Source organism: Mesoplodon bidens (genome assembly GCF_964165515.1).
Source record: "Mesoplodon bidens genome assembly, chromosome: 1".
NCBI classification, from domain to species: Eukaryota; Metazoa; Chordata; class Mammalia; order Artiodactyla; family Ziphiidae; genus Mesoplodon; species Mesoplodon bidens.
Genome location: NC_138176.1, coordinates 92769398 through 92795540, shown reverse-complemented (window position 1 = coordinate 92795540; position 26143 = coordinate 92769398). Strand labels below are relative to the sequence as shown.

The 26143-nt window shown below is 37.1% G+C and overlaps 2 protein-coding genes across 4 annotated transcripts in view; both read right to left on the bottom strand.

Moving 5' to 3' along the window:
• SLC25A31 (solute carrier family 25 member 31) overlaps window positions 1-5364 on the bottom strand; it is a gene marked incomplete at both ends in the record, with an annotated part of 31897 nt that extends 26533 nt beyond the window's left edge. The window contains 1 exon segment of the mRNA XM_081241612.1: window positions 5121-5364. Within this exon segment, the coding sequence (XP_081097738.1) occupies window positions 5121-5364 (244 nt within the window).
• Window positions 5365-8627: 3263 nt separating this feature from the next.
• INTU (inturned planar cell polarity protein) overlaps window positions 8628-26143 on the bottom strand; it is a gene marked incomplete at its 5' end in the record, with an annotated part of 79010 nt that continues 61494 nt past the window's right edge. For all 3 annotated transcript variants that reach the window (XM_081240847.1, XM_081240845.1, XM_081240846.1), the window contains 7 exons: window positions 8628-11608; window positions 13878-14035; window positions 16822-17011; window positions 21006-21103; window positions 22127-22582; window positions 23203-23424; window positions 24257-24319. In XM_081240847.1, coding sequence (XP_081096973.1) covers window positions 11497-11608; window positions 13878-14035; window positions 16822-17011; window positions 21006-21103; window positions 22127-22582; window positions 23203-23424; window positions 24257-24319 — 1299 coding nt within the window. In that variant the 3' untranslated portion in view covers window positions 8628-11496. The remainder of the gene's footprint in view (window positions 11609-13877; window positions 14036-16821; window positions 17012-21005; window positions 21104-22126; window positions 22583-23202; window positions 23425-24256; window positions 24320-26143) is intronic.

Here is a 26143-nt window from a genome sequence, read left to right as displayed (position 1 = left end):
AATTGACAGAGACAAACATAGGGGCTGTGGTATATTTCTCTGCTAATAGCAGAACATCTAAGTTTTTTTTTTTTACTTAATTGCTAAGTAAAAATAATCTCTTCAAAATTTAAGGGTGAGAAAAACCTACTCTGAACTTAATTCTGAGCAAATAATTAAGAATTAATACAGAACTGATGGGAAAATGGGAAAAAGTTACTGGGCCATTTACTGGTCCACTTACTAGCCAAGAATGGAAATGCTAGGCATGTTTGGGTATACAGTTGACCCTTGAACAACGTAAGGGTTAGGGATGCTGATTATCCATGCAGTCAAAAATCCAAGTAATAACTTGTAGTTAGCTCTCCCTATATGTGGTTCTTCCATATCCACGGTTCTGCAACCATGGATTCAACCAACCAGGGATCAAGTACTGTAGTATTTGCTACTGGGGGAAAAAAAATTCATGTGTAAGCAGACCCACACAGTTCAAACCCTTGTTGTTCAAGGGTCAACTGTATATTCTAGACTAGCAGGCTCCAACATGCTTTGACAGTCTGCCTATCAGTTAAAAAAATGTAATCATGACTCTCAAATATGTACATACTTAAAAATGTAAATAATATACCTTTGCTACTATACTACCCTGTTACGTACATTTGTAAAACATATCCAAAAGAGAAATTAAAGAATGAGATAAAGATTCTTCATTTACACAGCACTGTAAATCATCTATACTCCAATAAAAATTTAAAAAAAAAGATTCTTCATTTAAAAACCTTTTATTTGGTACCAAGTGCATAGGAACAAAGTTCTTGGTCTTATGGAGCTTACATTTTGAGAAAGACAGACAATGAACAAATAAATATGTCAAGTGGCCACAAGAAAAAAATAGTATATGCAGTTGGAGAATGAGGAAGGGCTATTTAGATAGGATGGTCAGGGAAAACTTTTAGATATTAGGGCACAACTGAGCATTTGTTTTAATAGTTAAAAAACAGTATTTTCAGATATCTTTCTAATCATGATGTTTTTATACTATCATCTGCTATTATCTCAAGGCACCCTTAGGGTGAGGTTCATTCTTAAAAATAGTGTATGTGAATCTATATTTCAAATAGTATTCTTGACAATTTCAAATATTCAAATAGTCTTCTTATCTATATAAATCCATTTAACTGAGCCAACATAAACTATAATATGTTCAGTATACAATAATTGAGTAAGGGTACCTGTTATCCCCTTTACCCTGTGTAACTCCTACTCTTTTTTTCAGGATACCATAGCATCCTGTGATATATAACTGACATTTGGCCAACCATAGGTTCCACTGCCAATTCATTTACTAAATATCAGTAAAGTTTATATTCCCGTTTTATTTAGATAACACATATACCTAACATTTTCTTTCCATACCCCAAAATATCTTCTTCAAGATATAAAAACCTCCCTGCTTTAGCCTTCAGGAAAATATGTTTGGAAAAGTTCAGATTAAAGACAGCTGATGAATTCATGGCCAGGAATACCTAAAAGAGAAAAGAGTACTGGTAGGGTCTTAAAAATGAGATTTAGAAATAATATCTTTAAAAGCCTATGTTACAATATATTAAATAAAACAATTATATTAATTAAAATATATTTACCGATGCATAGCTTGCTCAGTGAAAAAAAAATCACAGCACAGACACCAAAATGTTAACTGTGGTGATGTTAGCAGTGCTTTAAAAAAACTTTTTGTTTCTCTATGTTTTTCAATTTTCTATAGTAAACATGCATTATTTGTGTAATACAGTTTTAAAAAGTACTAAATAAAAGTACACATACAAAGTTGGAAGGTCATAATACCAACTAAAGAATAGAATAATTTTTTTAAAAAGCATTAGTCAGGGGCTTCCCTGGTGGCACAGTGGTTGAGAGTCCGCCTGCCGATGCAGGGGACACGGGTTCGTGCCCCGGTCCGGGAAGATCCCACATGCCACAGAGCGGCTGGGCCCGTGAGCCATGGCCGCTGAGCCTGCGCGTCCGGAGCCTGTGCTCCGCAACGGGAGAGGCCGCAACAGTTAGAGGCCCGCGTTCAGCAAAAAAAAAAGCATTAGTCAGGATAAATCCAGAAGCTTTCATAAGCCAAGGAAAGCTTATAAAAAGTATCAAAGACACCCAAGGAGATGTTTAAAGCTATGTTCAGAGGAAGAATGAAGAGCTCTCTCCTTGAGGTGTAAAGAAAGAGATAAGGTAAGAAGATAGTGAGAGAGCATCTTGTTGTACCTTCTGAATTCATTGTCTCTTATGCTTATTCCACATTGCCTAAAGAAAGGAAAAGTTATCAGTAAAACTCGAGCAAACAGGAAAAACAAGAGAAACTTCAGAACACTGAGACTGCAATGTATTTGACTTTCACAAAAGAGACAGAAGGTAAATTCCAGAAAATAACAGCCTCAGAATATGATTGCCTAGTAAAGTTCCATAATGATTTAGCACAGTGATTCTCAGCGCTACCAGGTTCAAGTCTTCTATACATAATAAATATTTTACAATGCTTCCTTTACTATCTAGAAATAGAATTCAAAGACAATGACCTCTTCACTAGTTCTAAAAAAAATCAATATAATGCCCTTTCTGCTATATACAAAGAAAAAATAAAAGAGTTTATAATAAAACATATATATTACTTAGTAAATTGGTGAGGCGTGATCACACCATAGACTTAACAGTCCGATGCTTGCTTCTATTTATAATGAATCAGTTGTGCTTAAGACACACGTTGACATTTGGAAAAAAAAATATATTTATATTTAATAAATATATCTATACAATCATCATGAATTCAATAGTTAAAAATGCAGATGGCCTTCCCTGGTGGCACAGTGGTTGAGAGTCCACCTGCTGATGCAGGGGACACGGGTTCGTGCCCCCTCCGTCCGGGAAGATCCCACATGCCGCAGACTGGCTAGGCCCGTGAGCCATGGCCGCTGAGCCAGCGTGTCCGGAGCCTGTGCTCTGCGACGGGAGAGGCCACAGCAGTGAGAGGCTCGCGTACCGCAAAAAAAAAAAAAAAAAAAATGCAGATGATATAAGTGGTGACCAAATATCACACACAGAACTCCTAACATGAGTTTTCACAATGATGAATAACTCTCAGTAAAATTCTGAATAAAACAAAGTACAATCTTTCCTCTACTTACAAGATAGCTGCATTACTGGAATCACTGTGTACTAGAATTCTGCCCCAGACAGTTTGTGTTTATAGGTAAATAAGAGTTAGTTTCTAGGCTTAGATAATCATAAACAGGTTTTACTGCTACGTGAATGTCCAGTGGGAGATCTGAGTCATGAGGTTGTAGGGCAAGTCTTTGTTGTGTAGGACTGGCCGTGTACAGCAGCAGCAGCGGGATGTTTAGCAGCCCTGGATTTTGCCTTTCATATCATTGCAGTTAAGGATTATTCCCCTCTATCTTTGTGTTAAACAAAAAATTCCTAACGAGTTTCCAAAAATGCCCCTAGATGGCAATATTATCCCTGTTGTGTATTACTAATCTTCTAGCATAGCATATACCATGGTGTACTCATAACAAGGCCTTGTATATACTAGAAAACATTTTCTTAAAATTCTGCTTAAAGAAAGCTGGAACCAGAATACTATTCATAATGTTCTCAATTTACAAGAGCCATACGGAATAAATTTAGGTTTAAATACTACAAAAAACTTTAAAATATAAAACGATTTAGCACTGGTCAGCACAATCTATCCAGAATATTTAACTTTACCTGACTGAATATTTAAAGCAGATTAGCAAATAATAAAGAGGCTCCTACTTCTCTGAAGAGAAATGGGAAGCTTGCTCTGATAAAATAAATGGGAGTGAGAGGATGTGAACCACTCACTTACCATTAAAGATCTAAACTCAGCTCCCAGATGGGCACTTTAAATCCACAGTTTAGATGATGCCTTAACAGTCTACCCTCAACCTGAAATACTCTGCTTGCGCGATCCTAGCTCCCTGACCAGGGACTGAACCCGTGCCCCCTGCAGTGGAAGTGAGGAGTCCTAACCAATAGACCACCAGGGAGTTCCCAGGAATCCTTTTTTATGGGAGGAAGAGTAACCTGCCCTAGACTTAGGAGTGAAAGAAAGGACTGCACTGGAGTTGAAGCCACTACACTTCTTGTTCAGAATACACAATAAATAGACCTCTTTCCTTTTTAGAGTTCATATAGAGGTTTCAATTGAATCCAACTATATCAGAAAATTTCTGATCAATTTATCCTCTTATCCACTTAGCTAACTTAAGGAGCCATTCAGTAAGAGGAGGGCACTGAATGATTAATAAAGCATTTTCATTATCTATTCCTTGAAATCATTTCAGTATTAATGGAAAAAAACTCCACAAGGGATCAAAATATCAAAACTTTAAGTAAAAACAGAGCCTGATGCAAAAAAATAAAAATTAATACTGATCCCGTCTTTACTTAAAATTTTTATATATTGCTCATCATGGGTTTTTCGCATTAATTTCGATTTTTAAAAATACTGCATTAAAATGTTATTTGTTTCTACTACTGAGTTTTTTTTTTTTTTTTTTTGGCGTCCCCCTAAAATTTGGGCAGATGTGAGTGCCTCCTTGGTCTCAGCCCTGGTCTTCAGTAGTTCTTGAGAATAAACAGAACCTCTTTTCACTGAATACATACTAGATACTGAGAGGCCCCAATGCTTCCATATTTGGAATACTTCTCTTAAACGTATTATTTCAACAAATATTTAAGCAACTTAAAGCACCTATTAACATACAGCCAAGGGCCTGATGGCATCCACCCCAATACGGGGAGGTCAACCATTTTCCTCCTGAGCCAGACACAGGTGCACAGAGGTGCAGAGCCTCCTGCGAAGGGAAAAATTAGAGAAAGAGAAGGTGGTGGTCTCCCTTGCCCCAGGACTGGTCACGTGTAGGCCTTCTTGGCCCTGGGAAAGCAGAGCCTCTTAGACCCGTTAAGAAATTGAATTATCGAAGGCAAAGAAAACAAACTCATCACCGACAAACATGGCCGTGGCGCCCGCAAGCGTCCCCGCCCGGCCCACCCACCCGCTTTTCTGGCAAGCTGACCTGGCGCGGGGAGAGACTGGTGTGGCGGCCTCGTGTACACACCCTGCTCACGGGGAATCCGGACCAGGCAGTCCACGAGGCCTTTGTACTGGGCCTCCGGGCTGATCTGCTTGGACGACACCTGCACCTGCAACAGCAGCTTTACCCGCTCAATGGGCGCCACCGTCGTCTTGGATACGGCCGCCGCCACCCTGCCCGCCAGCAGGTCCTTCCTGAAGGACGCGGCGTCAAAGAGCTGCTTCTCCACCTTCTTCTCCAGCTTCTTCTTCGGAGGTACACGCTGCATGGTGGGACGATGGACGTGAAATCGGGCAGCAGAAGCTCAAAACGAAAGCGGGAGAGACGGACGAAGGGAAGCCAAAAACTGCTTCAGCGTCGTCCCGACTGGAAAGCGGCACTCAGCACGCCGGGAAACCAGTGTGCCGGGGTCGCGGAGTTGCGCAGGTGCCTCCAACTGCCTTCCGCCACCCGGCGCCGGCCACGTGACTCCCGACACGTGGCTACTCCGCGTGGTGCAAGTCTCTAAAAGTGTCTTGGCAAGTGTTGGTGTGGGGCTGTCCGTGCGGCAGGCAGGGCTAGGAGGCCAGTGGGTTCTGACCCAGGAAGGTGCGGGAACAGTCGCGGGAGAACCAGTTCTGTATAAGGAAATTTAGTAGCCCAAACCAGGACAGAGCAGTAAACCAACTGTGTGGGATTAACCGAGTTTAGTTTTAGTTCCCAGGGTAACCCTTAGGCCAGGTACTAGGACGCCGCCTGTTAAGAACCCTGCGGCAGAGCAGGGGGTGAGCAGCGGGCCATCCAGTGAAACTTCATCTGCCGCTCCCCATCGATGGCCTTACTGCGTGAACCATCCCCAGCTTCCCTGTCCTTGGAAAAATTGTCTTGCACTAAACTGGGCCTTGGTACCAAAAGGGTTGAGGACCGCTGCCTTACACCTTCTGTTAGAAATTGCTTTAATTTCTGCTCGTCTAATTTAGCAGGGGTCGTTTGTCTAGTCACTGGTTTTACTGACTGCACCCCGTAACACAAGATGTTCCTCTTCTGTATTTTATTTAAATTGGTAATTCTGTATAGAGCAGTGGTGCTCAAGCCAGACTGCACACTCAGAGGTGGGGAGTGGGGGAGTGTTTAGTCTAACTGATGATTGGCTTAGGTCCTGACTGTTAAATCAGGATATCTAGAAGTGAGCCCTGGTGTCTGTATTTGAATTTGAATTCCCCAGGTAATTCTTTTTTTTTTTTTTTTATTTAGATTTTTTTTATTTTAAGCCTTGTATTTTCTTTTCTTCCTTTTTTAGAAATAATTAATTAATTAAATTTTGGCTGTGTTGGGTCTTCATTGCTGCCCCTGGGCTTCCTCTTGTTGTGGAGCATGGGCTCTAGGCACCTGGGCTTCAGTAGTTGTGGCACTCAGGCTCAGTAGTTGTGGCTCACGGGCTCTCGAGCACAGGCTCAGTAGTTGTGGTACACAGGCTTAGTTGCTCCACGGCACGTGGGATCTTCCCAGACCAGGGCTTGAACCTGTGTTCCCCTGCATTGGCAGGCGGATTCTTAACCACTGCGCCACCAGGGAAGTCCTCCCCAGGTAATTCTAATGTGCAGGGTTGAGAATCAATGACCTGTTCGAGAACAGTGGTTCACAAACTTTGATTTTAGGATCTCTTTTCACTCTTCTTGGAAGACCACAAAGAAGCTTCTGTTTTGGTGATATGTGTTGACATTAACCATTTCAGAAATTGAAACAGAAAAATTTAAAAATCAACTCATTTAAAGTAACAATAGTAAACCCCTACATAAGAAACATTTTAAAATAAAAAATAACTATTTTCAAACAAAAAAAAAACCGTAGTGGGAACAGCCTTGTTTTATATTTTTGAAAGTCTTTTTAAATGTCTGGCTTAATAAAAGACAGCTGGATTTACATAGCTGCTTTTGCACTCCATTTGCTGCAATATCACACAACATGTAGCTGGTGGAGAACTCCACTGTATGCTAATGAGTGAAAGAGGCAAATAATGTCTTAGTATTATTAATAAAAGAATATATTCCTGATTCCTCTTTACAGCTTGTTTGATGGTTTCTAATAAAGGAAGATTCCATCTTATCATCTCTTACTCTGTAGGACTTGCAGTCTTGAAACACATCTATAAAATGTGAGATAAGTTACTGGCTTTTTTGAACTTGTTACATTTGTTTCTTTATTATCTTAAGTGTGTCCGAACACTTTTAATAGTACTTGTCACTAATAAAAAAACAAATATTTAGGCCAGAAGGATTCCAGAGCAGGAATTCTGTTAATATTTTGATTACCTCACATAAAGCTAGTTGGCAAGTCCTACTGGTACCATGTTTGGTGCTACCTTCCTTTCCATAGTGGCTTATTTGACTCAACTGGTTTTTCAGCTGGAGTCTCTCTACATTTTACATGCTGCTGCCAGATTAATCTTAATGAAGCAATTGCATTAATCATTATTCCTAGCTTGAAAAATTTAAAGTCTTCTCATTGTGTTGACTTCAAAATCCTTTGTGAAACCCATTGCAAATTCAAGAAATGATAGGCATTTTATCTGCAAAAATCTGAAAAATGGAATGTTTCATTCTTTTAAGGTAATTCGGAGGACTTAGGGAGAAATTTAAAGGGTGAATTGCCTGAATCACACTCCAAGCCAGACTGTCTTTTTAAGGTGCCAAGAGAGGTCAACGGAACCATCTCTGGTCACAGGGAAAGTAAGTATCTCGGAGGCCACAAAAGCAAGTCTTCTGCTGCTTCCCAGGGCAATTTTCTGTCCCTTCCTTTCTTGCCTCCCTTGCCCCTCTCCCCTGACATTTGACCCCATAGTTGGCATGTTCATAGCATATTCCTTTATGATATCCTCTAGCTTACTTTTGACATGTATTTGTTAGGAGACAGCAAAAGTGAAAGTACTTAGAAGTGTAGCTTTTTTTTTAACCCTATTAAGAGCTCTGAATCAGCTCTTTTCAATAGATAAAGCTGAAAATGTTTAATTTGCTGCATTGTATTTTATTTACTGATTTAGGGAATGAAAAAAGTCCTGGTGATTTATATGTTGAAAGTATAGAGTCTCAGGGCCTTTGCACTGTTCACTCTTCTTTCCTTGGCAATCAGCTTGGTTAGTTTCCTCACTTACTTGAGATGTGGGATCACCTCAGCACCACTTTCCCTGGCCACCCTGTCTCCCACACTTCATATCTCATTTTCTTGCTTCACTTTTTTTTTCTCTTAGCTTTTGTCAACATAGTTATTTGTGTTACTTGTGGCCTACCTCTCCCACGGGAACATAAGCTCTATGGGGGTAGGGATTTTTAGCTGTTTTGTTCACTGCTGTATCTCTGGCATCCAGAACAGTGCGTGGTACAGAGCAGAAATGTAATAAATGTTTGTAGGGTAGGATGAACGGACAAAAAGGCAACACAACTGCAAACAAACCTCTAAACCATCTTTATTAAAAACTATCAATATAGTATAAAAATATCTTCAATTATATAGAATATAGAAGTACAACTCTACAAAATTAAATTATTTCCACACAGTTTAGTATACAGATTAAAGTTTTAGTAACATTCAATAATATATTTTAAAATATCCAAAGTATAAGTCATCGTTTTAGAAGTGTTTAGTGCAGAATACTTTTTCTTAGCTTTCCAAAATTTTGTACAGTAGAAGGTATGATTTAGCTGACTCCATGGTTTTCAGCCAATGGATATTTAATAATAATAATAATAAATGGTGGTGGTAGTAGTAGTAGTAGTAGCAGCTAACACTTTTATAGCACATAGCATATGCCAGGCACTATTTAGAGGGAAATCACACAGACAACACATGATTATTCACAATATTATTTTCAAGAATGTTCAGAGTGGACAAACCTAGTAAATTGATTTCATAGCTTTTCCCATTTGTATTAGAAATATAAAAAAGCAGGCACTGCAAATTTACTATCTTGCCAGCATGCATCACCATCAAGGGTCCCTTGGCACAAATAAGAAACATTCTCTTCTCTAACCTGACCAAAAGAAACAAAGAGCGATAAAGAAAGAGAAAGGGGTTAGAAGCTAAAATGTAATTTTGTGGGGCTAAAAAATATATGATGGTGGTAAGACAGCACTTGACTTTTTTTTTTTTTTTTTTTTAATGCTGGTTATATAGGCTTTTGCATTTACAGTCTTTGGTAAACAAGAACTTTTGCAGGATGCTAATAAACTCCAACTCAAGAATGCTTCTATATCTGCTAAAGTATTCTTTGTCCCTCTTTATTTAATAAAATGGCAGATAGGCACTTCTTGTCTAATAATCAGACTGATCTACTTTCAGATGTGAATCTGAATGTATATGGAAAAATAGGCAGCTAAGTTTACTTATAATGCTTATTTTGATATCCATTTAGAGATAAAAGCCAAGATAATGTTTGGTTTTATTTCTTAAAAATGCAATGTCTCTGCAACATGGTCATTACAGAGCACATCTACAATGTTGCAAATGACTTCGCCCTTATTACCATCAGTAGTCTGCTTTGTCTTTTTATTTCAGTTATTAAATGGTGGTCTCATGATTCTTTGACACCAGGAAAGCAGTTCAACAAACCAAAATTTCATTAAATGAAACAAAAAGTTCCTGATGGTAAAATCCCAAGTCTTAGTTCAGTCTGTTTGAAAATCTGAGGTGATCAATAGCTGCATTTATGAATAATTCTCAGTATTAAAAATAGCTCATGGTGTTTTGGAGGACATATCAAGAAATTTAAGACATTTACTAAATACTTTTAAATAATACCTCAATACCTATATATGTACACAAGCAGTCCTAAGACAGTAGTAAAGAGTCTATCTACCATTTGACCAATATTATAATCTTAAGGGGGAGGATATTGCAAGCCATTTTCTACATTTCAAAAACCAAAGTTTCTTTCCCTGTTTTGAATGCCAAAATTAAGGCCCACAAGTCACTAATGGGACAAGTATAGTGGTTTGCATCTTAAACGCCTGGGTGAAAATCTCTTAAACTCATGACAGAGGGATAATAGTGTTTCTTCTAAGACCAAATCTTTCAAATGGTGCATCCACTACATTTTGCAGTTAATTCAGAGTAAGCTGGAGGTCTCACGTTTGAGGTAGGGGAAAGGCAGGGACTGGCTTTAGATGTGCCGACATAATTTGCCTTCCAAAGTTAAGTCCTGAAGAAGAAAGAACCCAGTATTTTAAAGTCTTGGGGGCATCTGAGACTTCAGTAGAATCCGTTGGGTAAATGTCAATTAAGAATTGTCATGTTCTTCCTTTCTTTCAATCCACCAAATTCTGACAGCCAATGAAAATTCTCATCTTAGTACTTTTCTTTCTCTACTCAAAGTCAAGTAAACTATTGTTCATTAAAATGTCCCCCTTTGGGAAAACCCAATACATAATGATCCATACTTGTAAGGCAAAAATTTGTATCGAACAAAAAAAGTCACCATAGAATTTTTTTAGTCAGCTTTTTCAGTGTTTTCAACATGATTAGGTTTTTAAAAAAGGTTTACATACAACTTTCCCAAAATTCATGAACTTGCATAAAATGTGTGTGTATACCTGAATATATTTCAACAAAGAGAAAAACAATGAAAGTTTATGGACAAATAGTTTAAAAAAATATATCCTAGTCAAAACAGAATTGACCTGGAAGAGTAAAGAAAATCAAATAAATAAAAAAAGAAGTTTAATTTTCACTCCTCTCTTCCCCCACTGTGAGGTATCTACTAAAACACCTAAACTAAAGAAAAGTATCTGATCTAAGAAGCAATCAGTACTTGGACATTACAAATTTAGGTACCAAACAATAGGCAAGAGGGAAAAAATTGCACATTTTATACTTAAGAGGGTCTATACTTAGACACCTCAAAGCAATCATTTCATATACTTAGACACCTCAAAGCAATCATTTCATTTGTACATGAAAACTCTGAGCTCACAGAGGTACAACAACTTGCTCATGGTCACAGCACTAATCAGTTACAGAACCTGGTCACCTCCTCCCAATTTCATGATTGTTTCGCCAGATATCGATATTAGTCTTGAGAAAAATATACAACGAATTGGGTATTTTTCCCAGATAAACATTCCTATATTAATTTTACATAAAACACATCACATTATTTCAAACTAGTAAATAAATTAATGGTATATACCAAAATGGAAATAAGTTAACAATCCCTTCTTCATATTTTGATCAAGTATCTTCTTCAAAAGTCTCACAATAAGATTTAGTGCATCAAATCCAGCAGCATATCATCCCGGTCTTTAACAATCTTACGTTCAGTATTGAACAGTGGAAAGAAGTTAAACCTTATCTCTTTGTGAATGGATTTCAGCAGTTCTAACACTACTTTATGGTCTGTGCAGTGTTGCTGTACATCAAGAAAACACAGCTACAAGGTTAATCCAAAGAACAATTTAAAAGCCATTTCAATGGCAATTTCTGTGACGGAGTCATGAAAACAGACGTAAAGTTCTTGAAGTCTGGGATGAAGAAAGAGCCTCCTGTAGAGGAAAAGAACACACTCATTTCAGAAATTCCAAAAACAAAAAACAAAGGAAAAAGACTCCAACTCTTCAATTTATTTTATTTAATTTTTTTTGTTTCTGAAAGAATAAGTAGTAAATTCAAAACCACTAATCTAAATCTACAGTAGGGGGAAATGCAGCTGGATTTATTATAAAATAAATAATATATGCCTTAGGTCAATTATGTTTATTTTTCCAGAGTGTAAAAAGTCTATTATACCAATATGTATAATCATGTCCCTCAGTTTTAAAGTATTAAATGTAGTCATTACTATTACAATACAGCAATGGTGTACCATCATTCTAAGTACAATAGTTATTAGACATTGAATTGGGATTAACATTGAAACTTTGATTGTCTTAAAGAGTTAAAATTTTAGTCTATTTAATCAATACTAATGTATACAAATCAAGCCATTTAAATCAGGTGTAGTTCTGCCTGACTTCCTTAAATTTCTCTATTCTACATAGATCAGCATTGTCATAATTCAACACCTATTGATTTTTTTCAATTCCAATTGTGAATGTAGTTAAGGCTCCACTGTACACCTGCATGTGTGCCTAACTGGTCTTCTTATCTCTATTCTCTCCTGTGTCCACACTGTTTTCATTTGCTGCTCCCAGCTTGATCTTCCAATAGCACAGCTCTGATCACACTACACTGAGTTTTGATCATGCTGATGCTCCCAAGCTTGGTTGGTTACACATCAGAATCACAAGTGAGCTTACTAAACATACAGAGTCCCACTCCCATAGATTATGGTTCAGTAGGTCTGGGTTGGGGTGCAGGCATCTCTGATTTTAATAAGTGACTCAGGTGATTCTAAATCCCGTGGACCAGCACATGGGAATTACTGCTTTGGATAGCCTTTGTAAAGCATTTGTCATACAGCTTAGTACTATATGATGGTGTCCAGTAACATTAGTCCCACCTTACTCTGTGCTCCTTCCTCCACCAATTCTCTACCGCAACTCAAAGAACTGTCAGTGGCTCAATATTTTCCTCAAAATTCAATTCCTTAGTCAGGAATTGAAGGCTCTCTGCAGTGGTCCTAACTTAGCTTTCCAGCTTGATCTTTCACTTCATCTTTGCATATGCTATTCCCCTACCATTCTAGCAAACCAGTCTACTCACTGCCATGCCTTATGATTTCCCCTGTTTGGATCTTTATTCATCCCATCCTTTTCCTAGAATGCTCTATCCAAAATCCAATTAATTTTCTAAAGCAGATCAATGGAACCTCTAAGCCTTTCTTTATAATCTCAGCTTAGATTTCCCCCCCCTTCCTTGGAATTCCCAGAGTGTTTGGTTGTATTACCTAATTTATTATATATAGCCAGCTATCTTTCTCTCTATCTCCATAGAATATGCATCCATATATACATAGGTATTTAAGCATGTTTCATATTTCTTCTGCTAGATGTAAGACCATCAGATGCAATGACTGTGTTTTGCTTTGCGTGTGCCAGTCCACCTACCCACCACCACATTTTGCCAAGCACAGCTCCATTTACTAAATCCTTACATATTTATCAAGTGACTGTGTGCCAGGTGCAGGTGCCAGTGGTGGACAAGACAGATCAATTCCTGACCTCATAAATCTGACATTCTAGTGAGGGGGAGAAAGATCATAAACAAACAAGAAAATTAAGAATAAAGGGGTGATAGAACAGAGAATAACCAAGTAGCCACTTTAATGTGGGCAAGAGATCATGGCTTGTCTCTTTAACAGGGGATGGCACGCTAGCACTGGTCTGAATATCCAGGAGCCAGATATGCAAAGGTGAAGAAGTAGACCATCCCCCATCCAATGTGACTGTGCACAGTGGACGGAGGAAGAGAGTGACAGGAGGTGGAAACAGACAGGTGGGCAGGGGCCAGGGAGGGCAGGGTCTTGTAGTTAGTTGGGGGTAGGAGAAGGAGAGGGGAAGAGAAGAGGGAAAGAAAGGAGGAGAGAGGGAAGAAAAGAAGTAGGGACAGAGAGAAGGAAATAGCAGTGAAAGTGTAGACTCATTACCTTTTAGTGTATGACTAATACAATTTTGTAAGATAACTGAATAAGTTTTCTTCTTTTTTTTTTTAACAGAAAAAGAGTTGGGAGCAATTTAAAGAAGATACTTAGGAAATAAAATTCTAAAATACATTAAAATATTATAGTTAGGTTAATAATTCCATGCCTATATCTGAACATGTTTATCTCCATTACCACTTTTCTGTCACTTTTTAATATTTTTTTCCACTTACCCTACTACCCAGTAAGCCATAACTGGTGGTGTTTTTCTCTGATCAGTCCAGTTTTCAGGTGAGCATTCAAACAATACACCATGTTCTTTCACAGGGTTAAGAGAAGACACTGAATTTGTAGAACCTGAATGATCTCCACCATTTAGTGCTTTCTTCTTCTGTAAATTAATAGGTATTATTAATATTAACTGGTATTAATAGTGTTACTTTAAAACGTTTTATATATAGATTTGAATTGGTTGATTGTAATACTTTAAGTGCCTGCAATGACATTCTTCTCTTTACCTGCAGGAAAATTTCTATTCTTCCTCATACTTACTTTATTATTATTTTTTATACATTTATTTATTTGTTTATTTATTTGTTTTTGGCTGTGTTGGGTGTTCGTTGCTGCACGCGGCGAGCAGGGGCTACTCTTTGTTGCGGTGCGTGGGTTTCTCATTGCTGTGGCTTCTCTTGTTGCAGAGCACGGGCTCAGGCGTGCGGGCTTCAGTAGTTGTGGCGCACAGGCTCAGTAGTTATGGCTCGCAGGCTCCAGAGCACAGGCTCAGTAGTTGTGGCGCATGGGCTTAGCTGCTCCACGGCATGTGGGATCTTCTGGGACCAGGGCTTGAACCTGTGTTCCCTGCACTGGCAGGCCGATTCTTAACCACTGTGCCACCAGGGAAGTCCCCTCATACTTACTTGAAATACCATCTCCTAAAAGAGACTTCACGGATAAAGTCTCTCTTGACTCTCCAAGGGAACATTTTGTTCACAGCCCTACCTTATTAGTATTTACGCTATATTATATTATATTATATACGCTATATTATATAGCGTATATATATATACGCTATATTATATCATCAGTTTATAGGTTTGTTTTTCCCAGTACATTAAAATCTCTTTTCCAGGGCAGACAAAATACGCTATTCATCTTTGTATTCTTTGAAAGCAGCTGTGCTTGATACACAGTAATGAACAGATTACTAATGAGTTACTAAATGAATAGATGATTTTGTAATATACTTAAAACACATATACTTAAAGCAGTATTGTCTCTTCCTCTGAAGCATACTCTAAATTTCCCACTGAGTAAATCATTAGCAAACCAGTGACTCATTTGGAATATAAAGACTTTTTGTAAAGCTCAGGCCAAAACAGTGGAGTGATCCTTGATTCTGCTCTTTCTCTCAAAATACTTATTTAAGACATCAGCAAATCCTTTTGGCTCATCCTCCAAAATATATTCAAGATCCAGAAGCCACTGACTTCTTGCTTTGAGAATTTCCACAGCTCCTAACTGGTCCCTGCCTCCACCCTCTCTACCCTACAAGCTCGTTCACAGTAGCATGAGTGATCCTTTCAAAACTAAGGATCATGTCCCTGCTCTGCTCAGAACTGCCCAAGAACCTCCCATCTTCTTCCAAACAAAGCCCAGACTCTAATCTATTGGGCCATACATGACCTGGCCCTGCTACCTTTGCCATCTCAACTGCTACCACTCTTCTCCCTACTCAGCCCATTCCAGGGCTCTCTCAGCCGCCCTACCTCTGTGGCTTTGTACTTGCTGTTCCTTCTGCCTGGAAGCTGTGCCTCCACATCTGCCACATGGCTTGGTCCCTCACTTTATTCAGGTCTCTGTTCAAATATTACTTGACATGATCAGAGGCATCTTTCAAAATAGTTACCCCCACCTCTCAACCTTACTTTATTACTCCTCTTGAAACTTACCCTACCTGATATATTACACTGCTTGCTAATTTATTAGCCTCCCCTGTTAGAATACAGGCTTCATGAGGAAAGAGACTTTGTTTTGTTCACTGCTGTATCCCCAGCATCTTGAGTAGTATCTGGTGTGTAGTAGGTACCTCAATATTTAAATAATATGGGGAAACCTAATTTATATTACCGAATATTACTAAATAAGTTAATGAAATAAACCTTATAGAATCTATCAGTATGTTAAACAGGAAAGGAGGAGCCTAAGAATGCAAAGCACATAGAGATATATAGTCAAACATAACATTTTGTTGAATACCAATTTCTGATAGCTCGAAGAAGAAATCCTGTAAGACAAAGAATTTTACTGCTGAATGAGTCCTAAGAGATGATATAATTCAGCTCACTCACTTTATAGCTGAGAAAACAGGAAGAATTTATAAGGCTCAGTCCAGGATTCCTTACTCCCAGCCCAATGTTCTTCTACCTTTAAGCCTAAATTCTTCACAAATTTAGTATCCTTAGTACACGTATTGCTATGTACATTACAATCATTCTTCAGGGAGTTTTGGTTTTTTTTTGGCAGTATGATGTTTGACCAGTCACAAGTAAACTTCTGTATGTTTATCCTTTTCAAGAAATCAATACTTATCTTTCCCTGCTATTAAAACTATCTACTTGATATTTTAATTGTATACAACATTACTGCTTATCCAGAGGTACAATATTAAATGAAACTTCATCCTGGATTGAAAAGCAAGCACGCAAGCAAGCAAGCAACCAACCAACCAACCAGCCAAGTGGCTGAAGCATAAGAGTATTGCGCCTACTGCTATACTTTATTCCATTTTGTTCCAAAATACCTTATCCTGCTGGTAGAACACTTAAAGAATTATCAGTTACCAAGTGGTAAAGATAACTGTCCGAGAAATGGTTGGGTCAAATATGGGAGGCAAGTTTACATTACAAACTACTATGTTCTACTTTGCTATAGAAAACACACAGGTCCACCGTTTCCTGAAATAGTAATCCGGGACATCAAACTCAGAATTATGAAACAAAGTTTTAAAGTTAAGTACAGTGAATATAATCCTTTGGCATTCAAGGTAGATGGAATGACTGTTAAAAAAAATAAATGAAAACAGTCATTGCTGGACATATTGATTAAAGAGTTTTAGAGAGAATATTTAGAGGTCTGGAAATAAACTGGCAGAAAATTATATTTATAGCAGTGCCCTACCTCTTCAACCAATGTCTGTTGGAAAACTGCACGAATGGAGAGACAACACTGATGGAAATTTTTTATCAGCTGAGGATGGATAGAGCCACTTAGCTGTGCCACCTCTTCGTGGGTAGGAGTAATAAAGATCCCTTGCACTGTTTCTAAAGCGACATAGTGGAAAAGTGTGTTCTCAGGACCAGACGTCAATCTTGAAAAGAAAAAAAAAAAGATATTAGAAGTAAACTTAAAAATGTTGCTTCATTTTGAATGCTGTAGACATCTAATAAGCTTTTAACTACAACAGAATATTTAGGAGTGTAATTAGGGAAGGGAAACTAGGCCAAACATTGAATTCCCTCTTCCTCCTTATCTGAAATACAGGCTAGGGTTATTATCAATTCCCTTAATGGAGGCAAACACTACATGTTATGCAAGGATAAATAAACACCAATTCATTTGCAAGTAACTTAATCATCCCTTTGCTAAGAAACCCAAACTGGCTAAACTCCTCTTTTTCCATGGTTGGTAATGAATAACAGCCCATGTCTGGCCCAGATATCTACAAGCCATAAACAAGATATGTCTAGCGTGGACCACAAATAAAAACACCTTCCAATAAACTAAGCTTTTCAGTTAGTAGCATTAAAGTCTCTTACCACGATAGTCAAACTGATGATCCTGAAGAAAAATAAAATTATTATTACCAACTGCAAAGCTGAGTAAATATTCTAGAATACCATGGCAATTGCTAGAAGTATTCTACTACTTCTTATCATTACAGTTTTCCTTCTCTTCTATGTTCTCTTACTATTTTCACTTCTCCATTCTTCTTCTCCATCCTTTCTTCCCCTACTGAGATCTCAGACAGGCCAGGAGAACCTATAAATACTGCTTATTTCTGCCAGCAGTATGAAGAGCTAAAGAGCAACAATAACAGCAACAATGAAATAATGGCAACAGTTATCATATACTGAATGTCTTCTATGTTCCAGGGTAGGTGCTTTAAAATACCTTAATTCTCATAATGACCCTGTAAGATATTAAACATTACTATCCTCATTTCAACCGTGAGGAAATCAATGTTCAGAGGACTTGGATTAACTTGTTTGAGGCCACATAGCTAAGTGTCAGAGCTTAACTGACTCTGCTCCACTATACCTTGCTTTTTCCTGATTGGCAATCTTTAACTACATGGACAGCAATTCCCCAGCTGCATCTCACTCAGGCTGCTCTATTCTCATTCTAATGTTTATTAAAAAAATTCATTTAGTTGATTTTTCTTCCAGCCATAGCACAGAGGCAAAGCAAAGGCATATTTCAGCTCTTAGGCTAAATACTGCCTCAATCATCCATGGTAACAAAATTCCTGTTTAACTATTAATTAGGCAGCAAGATCAGAATAACTTTTGATCACTAACTAATGCTCTTGGTTCTCTTTAGAGACGGGGGATAGGCAGGGAAGGAGATCGTCTACAAATTTTTCTCATACTTTGCCATAGGGTGGTTGGCTCATTAATACTGGTGGCTGATATTTTTTCAATCAAGTAAAAAATAATCAAAATGAAAAAAATTATAATTATTCAAAAAGGAAAATAATTTAAAACATACATTTTAATCCTGAGGTCACCAAATTCAAGAAAAGGTATAGAACAGAAATGATTCTTAATAAGAATCATTAATTCTTTTTTTTTTTTTTTTTTGCTGTACACGGGCCTCTCACTGTCGTGGCCTCTCTCGTTGCAGAGCACAGGCTCCAGACGCGCAGGCTCAGAGGCCATGGCCCACGGGCCCAGCCGCTCCGTGGCATGTGGGATCTTCCCGGACCAGGGCATGAATCGTATCCCCTGCATCGGCAGGCGGACTCTCAACCACTGCGCCACCAGGAAAGCCCAAGAATCATTAATTCTTAATAGGAATTATTAATTAATAAGATTCCTATTTAGGGAAGTTTAGAATTAACATTGTGTTAACTTCTTTCATTTTCTCTGAAAACAAACCCACGACAAAATGAGCAGGTCTAGTGCTTAAAAACCATAAATCAACTCAGTGTATATTAACTCACTGAGTGTATAAACCGAAAGTTTAAAAATCATCAAACAAGCAATTACTCACTGGGAAGACAAATATTTGTTCAAAAAAATGTAGATTAAATCAGATTAGTTCTTCAGAAAGGTCGCTCCTACAGCAGAGAATGGATGCAGGGTAGGCTGGGAGTTGGGAGCCCATTGCAATACAACCAGGTGAGAGAATAGGAGCTTGATCTAGGGTAGGATCATTAGGTGTTGGATCCATGCAGAATGGATAGGACTTGGTTACTGAATGAAATGTTTTCTGTATATTGTTGTTTTTAGTATGTTATATATTTTTATTTTACAAAAACAAATACAAATTAGGATAATATATTACACTGGTTTATATCACACTTTTAAAATTAACTACATAGTTTGAAGATCTTTCCATGTTAATAAAGAGAATAAATATGCATCTGTAGCATCCTTTTAAATAGGAGAGCCTATGATTTACATCACATATTACTTTATGCTTAATTTAACATAATTATAAATTTATGTTGTTATAATATAAACTTAAGTTATAAACTTGGAAAAAGTTTCTTTTTACTAGAGATAAAGCCCAAATAACACACATACATATTTAAAAAATAAGATATGGAGGTAATAAAAATTCAGAGCAGTAGTTTTTGTTAAATGGAAGACTAGGGTTTGGGGAAGGTATTTCAGGCTTCCAACAAAGGTTTGACTTAGATATCTTTGATTAAAAAACATTTTTAACTATTAAAAAATTAAACATCATATTGGAAGGCATTAAATTCCAAATTTTAACACATTATATCAATATTTCCAGTGCATTATTTTATGTAGACAAATTATCTTGATTTTGCCCTGACTTCAGGAAAAAGGCTTTTCCTGACAACTCTGTGAGATATGTATTTGAACTTATTATTAAATGTTTCAACGATCAAGAAGGCGGTAGCTCTGAACTTCTTTTGTTTTTAATGGGAATTCTATTTGTATATGTCTACTTGTTCAAATAAAAGTGTGCAATTGAGGGAATGCCCTGGTGGTCCAGTGGTTAGGACTCTGCACTTCACTGCTGAGGGTGCGGGTTCAATCCCTGATTAAGGAACTAAGATCCCACAAGCCGCGTGGTACGGCCAAAAAAAAAAAAAAAAACAGAAAGTGTGCAATTGACTTTTTTACACAAGTTGATACCATGCATGACATCGTAATTAAATAGCAGATGAAGCTCAGGAAGACCAGCTTGTCACCACATAATAGTGTTCTTGTTCTTGCCCAACAAGAATATGTAACATTTCATATTTTAATAATTAAGCTGTTAAACATGCTCCTCTCACTTAGTTCCTTTTACATCAGAATTCCCTACTTACTGTAAATTTGAGGTTTTACCTATTTTCTAAAGAGGGTGTCACAGGCTCAGTTCTCTGGCCCCAGACTCTGATCGGGAGATATGCAGGGAGGAAGTTTATCAGGGAGGATGCTTGGAAACAACACCTGTGGGGGTAAGACTGAAGGACTGAGCAGTGGGAGAAGTTGAACCGCGCCGCAGTTGTGACAGATGTCTCAACAGATGCCACCGGGAATGCTGAAGCTTGGATGGCCTTTTAGAGTTGTCCTGAATTTAAGTAGGGGCCAAGCCTTTGTACTTACTTATCTATTAGTCATTAGATGTAGGCTACTCCTAGAGAGAGGTTGTAACCTTGGCGGAGTCAGTAAACTTCCAAATAGGACAAGGCCGGGGAGGGACTCAGCCATGTATGAGCCATTAGCAGCCATCACTCTCAAGCACTGGGAATGAGTACCCAGGGCTGAGCACTATCTGCAAAAACACAGCATCCACCAGAGTCTAAAAATAGTAAACTCTAATGTAAAAACTAGACACACAAAAGGGAGGTTACCTGTGGAAAAGACATAAGTGGGAACTTTCATATTTTGAAGTATTACTTTGTATGCTTTTTAATTTTTATAATCTGAGTATGTTTCCTATATGTATAATGAAAGATATTAAAGAAATAGCATAGCTATTACCTTTCATATGTAAGAGATATCATAATTACATTTGTTGAATAAAATCTCTATATGTTATGGAATAGCACTTTTTTGTTGTAACATTTCCTCGAAGACACAGAGTTAAGTGAAAAAGAATAAAACAAGGAAGTTTCTTACTTCATTGTATTATATATATCCAATTCTTTTTCTGAAAGGTCCTTTTTCAGGTTCCCCAAATGAAATGGATTTGGAAGAGTAGACTTCTTTTTAGTGACCTAAATAAAAAGTATTATTAAGTAGATCCGTTTATATCTAAGAATGGAATCAAACAGGAGAAATTACGTAAAACTAAAAATCCTTCTAAGAGAACTACTTACTATTTTGCAATGTTTCTTTTAAATATTTTTGATGCTAACTTGTACTTCTTGGTTTATCCTATGCTAACAGTGACCCAAGGGCCATGTAATGGGAAGACATGACAGTTCTCCCCGTAAACCTACTGGAGCCATAATGGAGCTATCACCAAATTTTGTTACAATTTATATGTATGCATACTTATCCCCCTCTCTAGACTCTGCACTCCTCGAAGGCAAGAGCTGCATCTTACTCATCTTTTTATCTCCTGTGTGTAGCATAGCCCTTGGCACATAGTAGATGCTCCATCAATATTTGTTAAATGGCTGAATCTTAGAGATTAATTCAATTTCTTTTAGGAGTTGTTCAGGGCTCTTTAAGTCTATCCAAATCCTATCTTATCCTCCTCCTATATTTCCTACCAATTTCACAGACTTGGATAATGAGTACCACCAATGTGAGTACTTCCTAAATATACCCACTTAGGGCTCCAAGAGTGCTCTATTGTTTGGAATTAGGAGATCGAATCTATCTATCTATCTATCTACCTATCTATATAATTTTTTAAAGTTTCTGGTTCTCTTGTTTCTACTGAACACTTCCTAGGTTATTTAATTAGATCAGCCACCAAATGCCCCACAAGTAGGATGTTTTCTGTTATCACTGTGAATAGAAAAGAAAGAGTTGAACATGGAAAGCGGGCTAAAAGAGTTTCCCTACTTGTAATTACTGTCAAGTAGATGTCCTAGCTGTCAAGGGGCTAATGTTTTATTACTTGACATTTTCTTCTTTCTTTGGTCCTAAATCGTTGGTTTGCCAACAGTGACTAAAACCACTAGTACAAATGAGGAAGTATCTGCCATTAAAAATTCTCTTGCAGTTGTAAGTAAGGACTGGAGAGACAGCTTAGCTCCCAGAATGTACACACTTGAATGAACACACACCTTAAGCAAGGCCCCACTTTCTTCTGAACCATCAGAACCCTGAGATGCTGTAGTGTGGGGACTCAGGCCAACACCTTCTCCACCTTCACAACCAGTGTCAGATCCTCCACTTCTGGATGGACTGGGCTTACATGTCTTTAGGGAATAGTCACCAAAAAGAGTTCTTCTGCATGTTGGAGAGGTTGCTACTTTGGAAGTACCTTGTAGCCTACTGAGGATAGGTGAGGTTGTTAAATTATCTAATTTTTCATGTGATCCAGCAAGAAACCAGTCAGCACAAGACAAACAGGGGGTTGCAGAAGAGGCTAGCCGTTCATTTATGCGGGAATCTACCCCTTCCAGCTGGTGAAGAGTTGTTTTGACCTGATCCACATATATACAGTCCGGTCCAGGATTCCCAACAGCTTTGGATGCACAGCCTCCAGCTTCTAATAGTACACACAACATATAATGTCTCTATAAGAAAAATAATTAATATAGGTTTAGCTGCATGAAAATATTTGTATGTAACATGCATGTATAAATTTATGAATACTAAACAGATATGGGCATGTGGCATAATCGTGTGATGATTATTGAAAAATCCTCCCTCCCCTTCTTAGTTATCCTCAGTGCTTCTTGATCACCCTTGAAAACAAATCTCACATTGCCTTATCCTGATATACCATCAACTGCCACTTTTGGCACATGAAATTCCCTAAGGTAGCCTTCAAAGAGCCTCAATAATTGGTAGTCCTTTCATTTACAAACACATATTTATTCTGTTTCTGGTTCTATATTCTTTTCATGTCTCTCTCTATTTCCCAAAACAAACTAGAAGATAAAACCTCTGTTTTTATAGAAATGGGAACGAAAGATCTTAAGAAGCTGCTAAAATCTTATCTTGAGTTTCATTAATATTTCTCTATGAGTATTAAATGGATACAAAAGAAATAAGGGCACATATTTTGTTTGAATACTACTATTTGACATGCTTATAATTTTAAACTATCATTTTTGTTTGTGTATTTATTTAGTCTGTAAATGGCAAAAAAAAAAAAAAAAAAAAATCCCAAGAAAAACTAAGGTTAACTTACCAAGCCAACAATTAGCAAAAAATACCTCCCTTCAGGTTCCTGAAAGACTTCAGTGTTTGAGTCTGTAGAAGGTTGGAGGTGATGTCGAGGAAATACTTCTCTCCATATTACCAACTGACCAATTCTTTGTTTTGCTGCTAAAGGCAGTAGGCAATAGTGGCGACAGTATACAGCAATATCAATAAGATCATCCTTAGGCAAATGACTGCATATCAAATAACCCTTGAATTTAACCACAGAGAATAAAAGTCAACTAGTGACATAAAGCAATAATCCTATAATATAGTTCTAAGAGTTTTATAGGTATTTCTTCAGTTGGCTTAAAATATTCCAGTTTCAAATGGAATAAATGAAGACATAGTAAAAATAGATTTTTTTTTCAACTAGACATCAAGTATTTGGGATAACTTAAGTCTGTAACAGGTACACTTTAGCATAAAGCAAGATCACCTCTAAGTAGCACTAGCCTGAGAATTTGGCAAAATTACCAAAGCACTGAATTCTGAAGATGAAAAGCAGAGAAGCAGGAGTCGAGGTGGGGAGAGACTTACTTTTCACTGCTTACAGTTCTGTATTGTTTGATTCTTCTTTAGATATGTTTTATATTGTGCTTAAAAATCTTTTTTAAAAATTAAAATACTTAAATTCATTGGATGTTTAACTTGCTTTACATGGAAGTCAACTACTTAATGTTAGAAAATTTACCAGAAAGATGCATAGTTACTTTCTGAAGATAAGAAAAAAAAAACACATGATTGCAAAAGGAAATCAACAAAGTAGTATTGCTCTCCTCTCATATACACTTGGTTCTTTGAGTACTGTTTCTCTCTTACACGTTTGTAAATGCTTTAAAATGTAATGAAACCAGAAATATTTATTGTATTTGTAAATACGTAGGTACAAGTCTTATTTTAAGATCTAAATTTTATGGTACCTACATTCAGAGCAAAAGAGTTAAATGTATTTTTCATGTCTGTAACAATTTGAGAAAATTTACTTTAGGTCTGTTCATATAGCAGTATGACATATATAAAAATTTCAAGCTTCAACTTACCTTGTAAAATAGAGAAGAGCCCAAAATTGTATATAGCCGTCTCATGTCATAGTAATCCTCAGACTGGGGGAAAAACCACAGTGGATTATATATATATAAAATTTTATATATATATAACTATATGTATATATATATATATTTTATGATTTAAAAAAATCCTAGTTAAGCTACAACAGTTAAAATGGAAATTACATTCTTTAGTAACTTATCTCTTCTTCTTTTGGTATTTATTTATTTATTATGGAAGTATAGTTAATTTACAGTGTTTCAGTTGTACAGCAAGGTGATTCAGTTACACACACACACACACACACACCCATTCTTTTTCAGATTCTTTTCCTTTATAGGTTATTACAAGATATTGAATATAGTTCCCTGAACAGCAGGTCCTTGTAGTAACTGAACTTTTCATAGTGCCTTCTTTAGAAATCAATATACTAGGCTATTAGGGTGAGACATAAGGTGCCTATATATTTATTTTTGACTGAGAACAATCTTATTTTTGATTCTTGTAAGATAATGTTGATTAGAGACATCTAAGAGTAGAACATAAGATTTGTTACCCCAAGAGGGATTGAAAGAAATCTACCAAGACAAAATGCTTCTACTGGACATCACCTAAAATATCCAATACTACCATATACTATTTTTGAAAGTACAAATTGGTACAACCTATTTGGGGGCAACTGAGCAGTACGTAAAGAAAAAAAATTAAATACACATACTCTTTGAGTAATTCCTCTTTTAGAAATCTACAGAAATACTTGAACAAGAGATTCAAGATGTTTGTATAAAAAGTTAAGAGTAGAATTTTTAATATGCAAACACTGGAGATAAAGTTCAACAATGGAAAATGGTGAAGGAAATAAGGTTATGTTCACATCACAAAATATCATACATCTGTTTAAAAAAATAAGGTTCATCTATATGAGCAAGCACAAAGGTTTTAGAATACATTGTTCAGCAAAGAATGCAAGCTGTGGAACAAAATATTCACTATGATCTAAGTCTTGTTAAAAACAGCACCCCCAATTATATACATGTATGTATATACATATGTGTTGGTTTGTATGGGGGTATATATGTGTATAGAGAAGGGTCTGGAAGAATATATTCCAAACTGTAAAAGCAGTTGTAACTGGGGATGGAACTGGGGGAGAGGGATGAGGAGGGAGGACATTTGTTTTTAATAGCCATGCTTGCATTTATTTTTAACGAATATGCATGCATTACTTTTGTAAGTTGAAAAAAAAAACCAACACAACGAAACCTAAGGAAAACTGAAAACTGGAAAAAATCTAAATATCCCTCAGTTGGGGAATGGATAAACACTGTGATATCATCATACAATGGAATACTATCAGCAATAAAAAGGACTGAACTACTGATATAGACAACATGAATGAATCTCAAATGCATTATGCTAAGTGAAAGAAATCAGGCCCACCGTTTTTCATTTGTTTTGGCTGCCTTTATGTCAAAGATATTTCTTGTGATGCTTTACTGTCCTCATATTTAAGAACAAGGTATTAAGTTCACTGGAAGCTTTTTGAGGGTCTGGAAGCTCTGATTGGCTTCATGGTAGTAAATGTGATTGGGGAAATAGCTGTGAATACCATTCTTTCTGTGCCCCAGAAATGTCACCCTTCTCTGGAATGCGATTAAGTGGGTGTTCAGTAATATTAAAAAAGCATGAAATAGAAATTAATTAATTAATTAAAAATTGTTTTAATTAAAATTTTGATCATGGTAAAATACACATAATATAAAATTTACCATCTTTTTTTTTTTTTTTTTTACGGTACACGGGCCTCTCACTGCTGTGGCCTCTTCTGTTGCGGAGCACAGGCTTTGGACGTGCAGGCTCAGCAGCCAAGGCTCACGGGA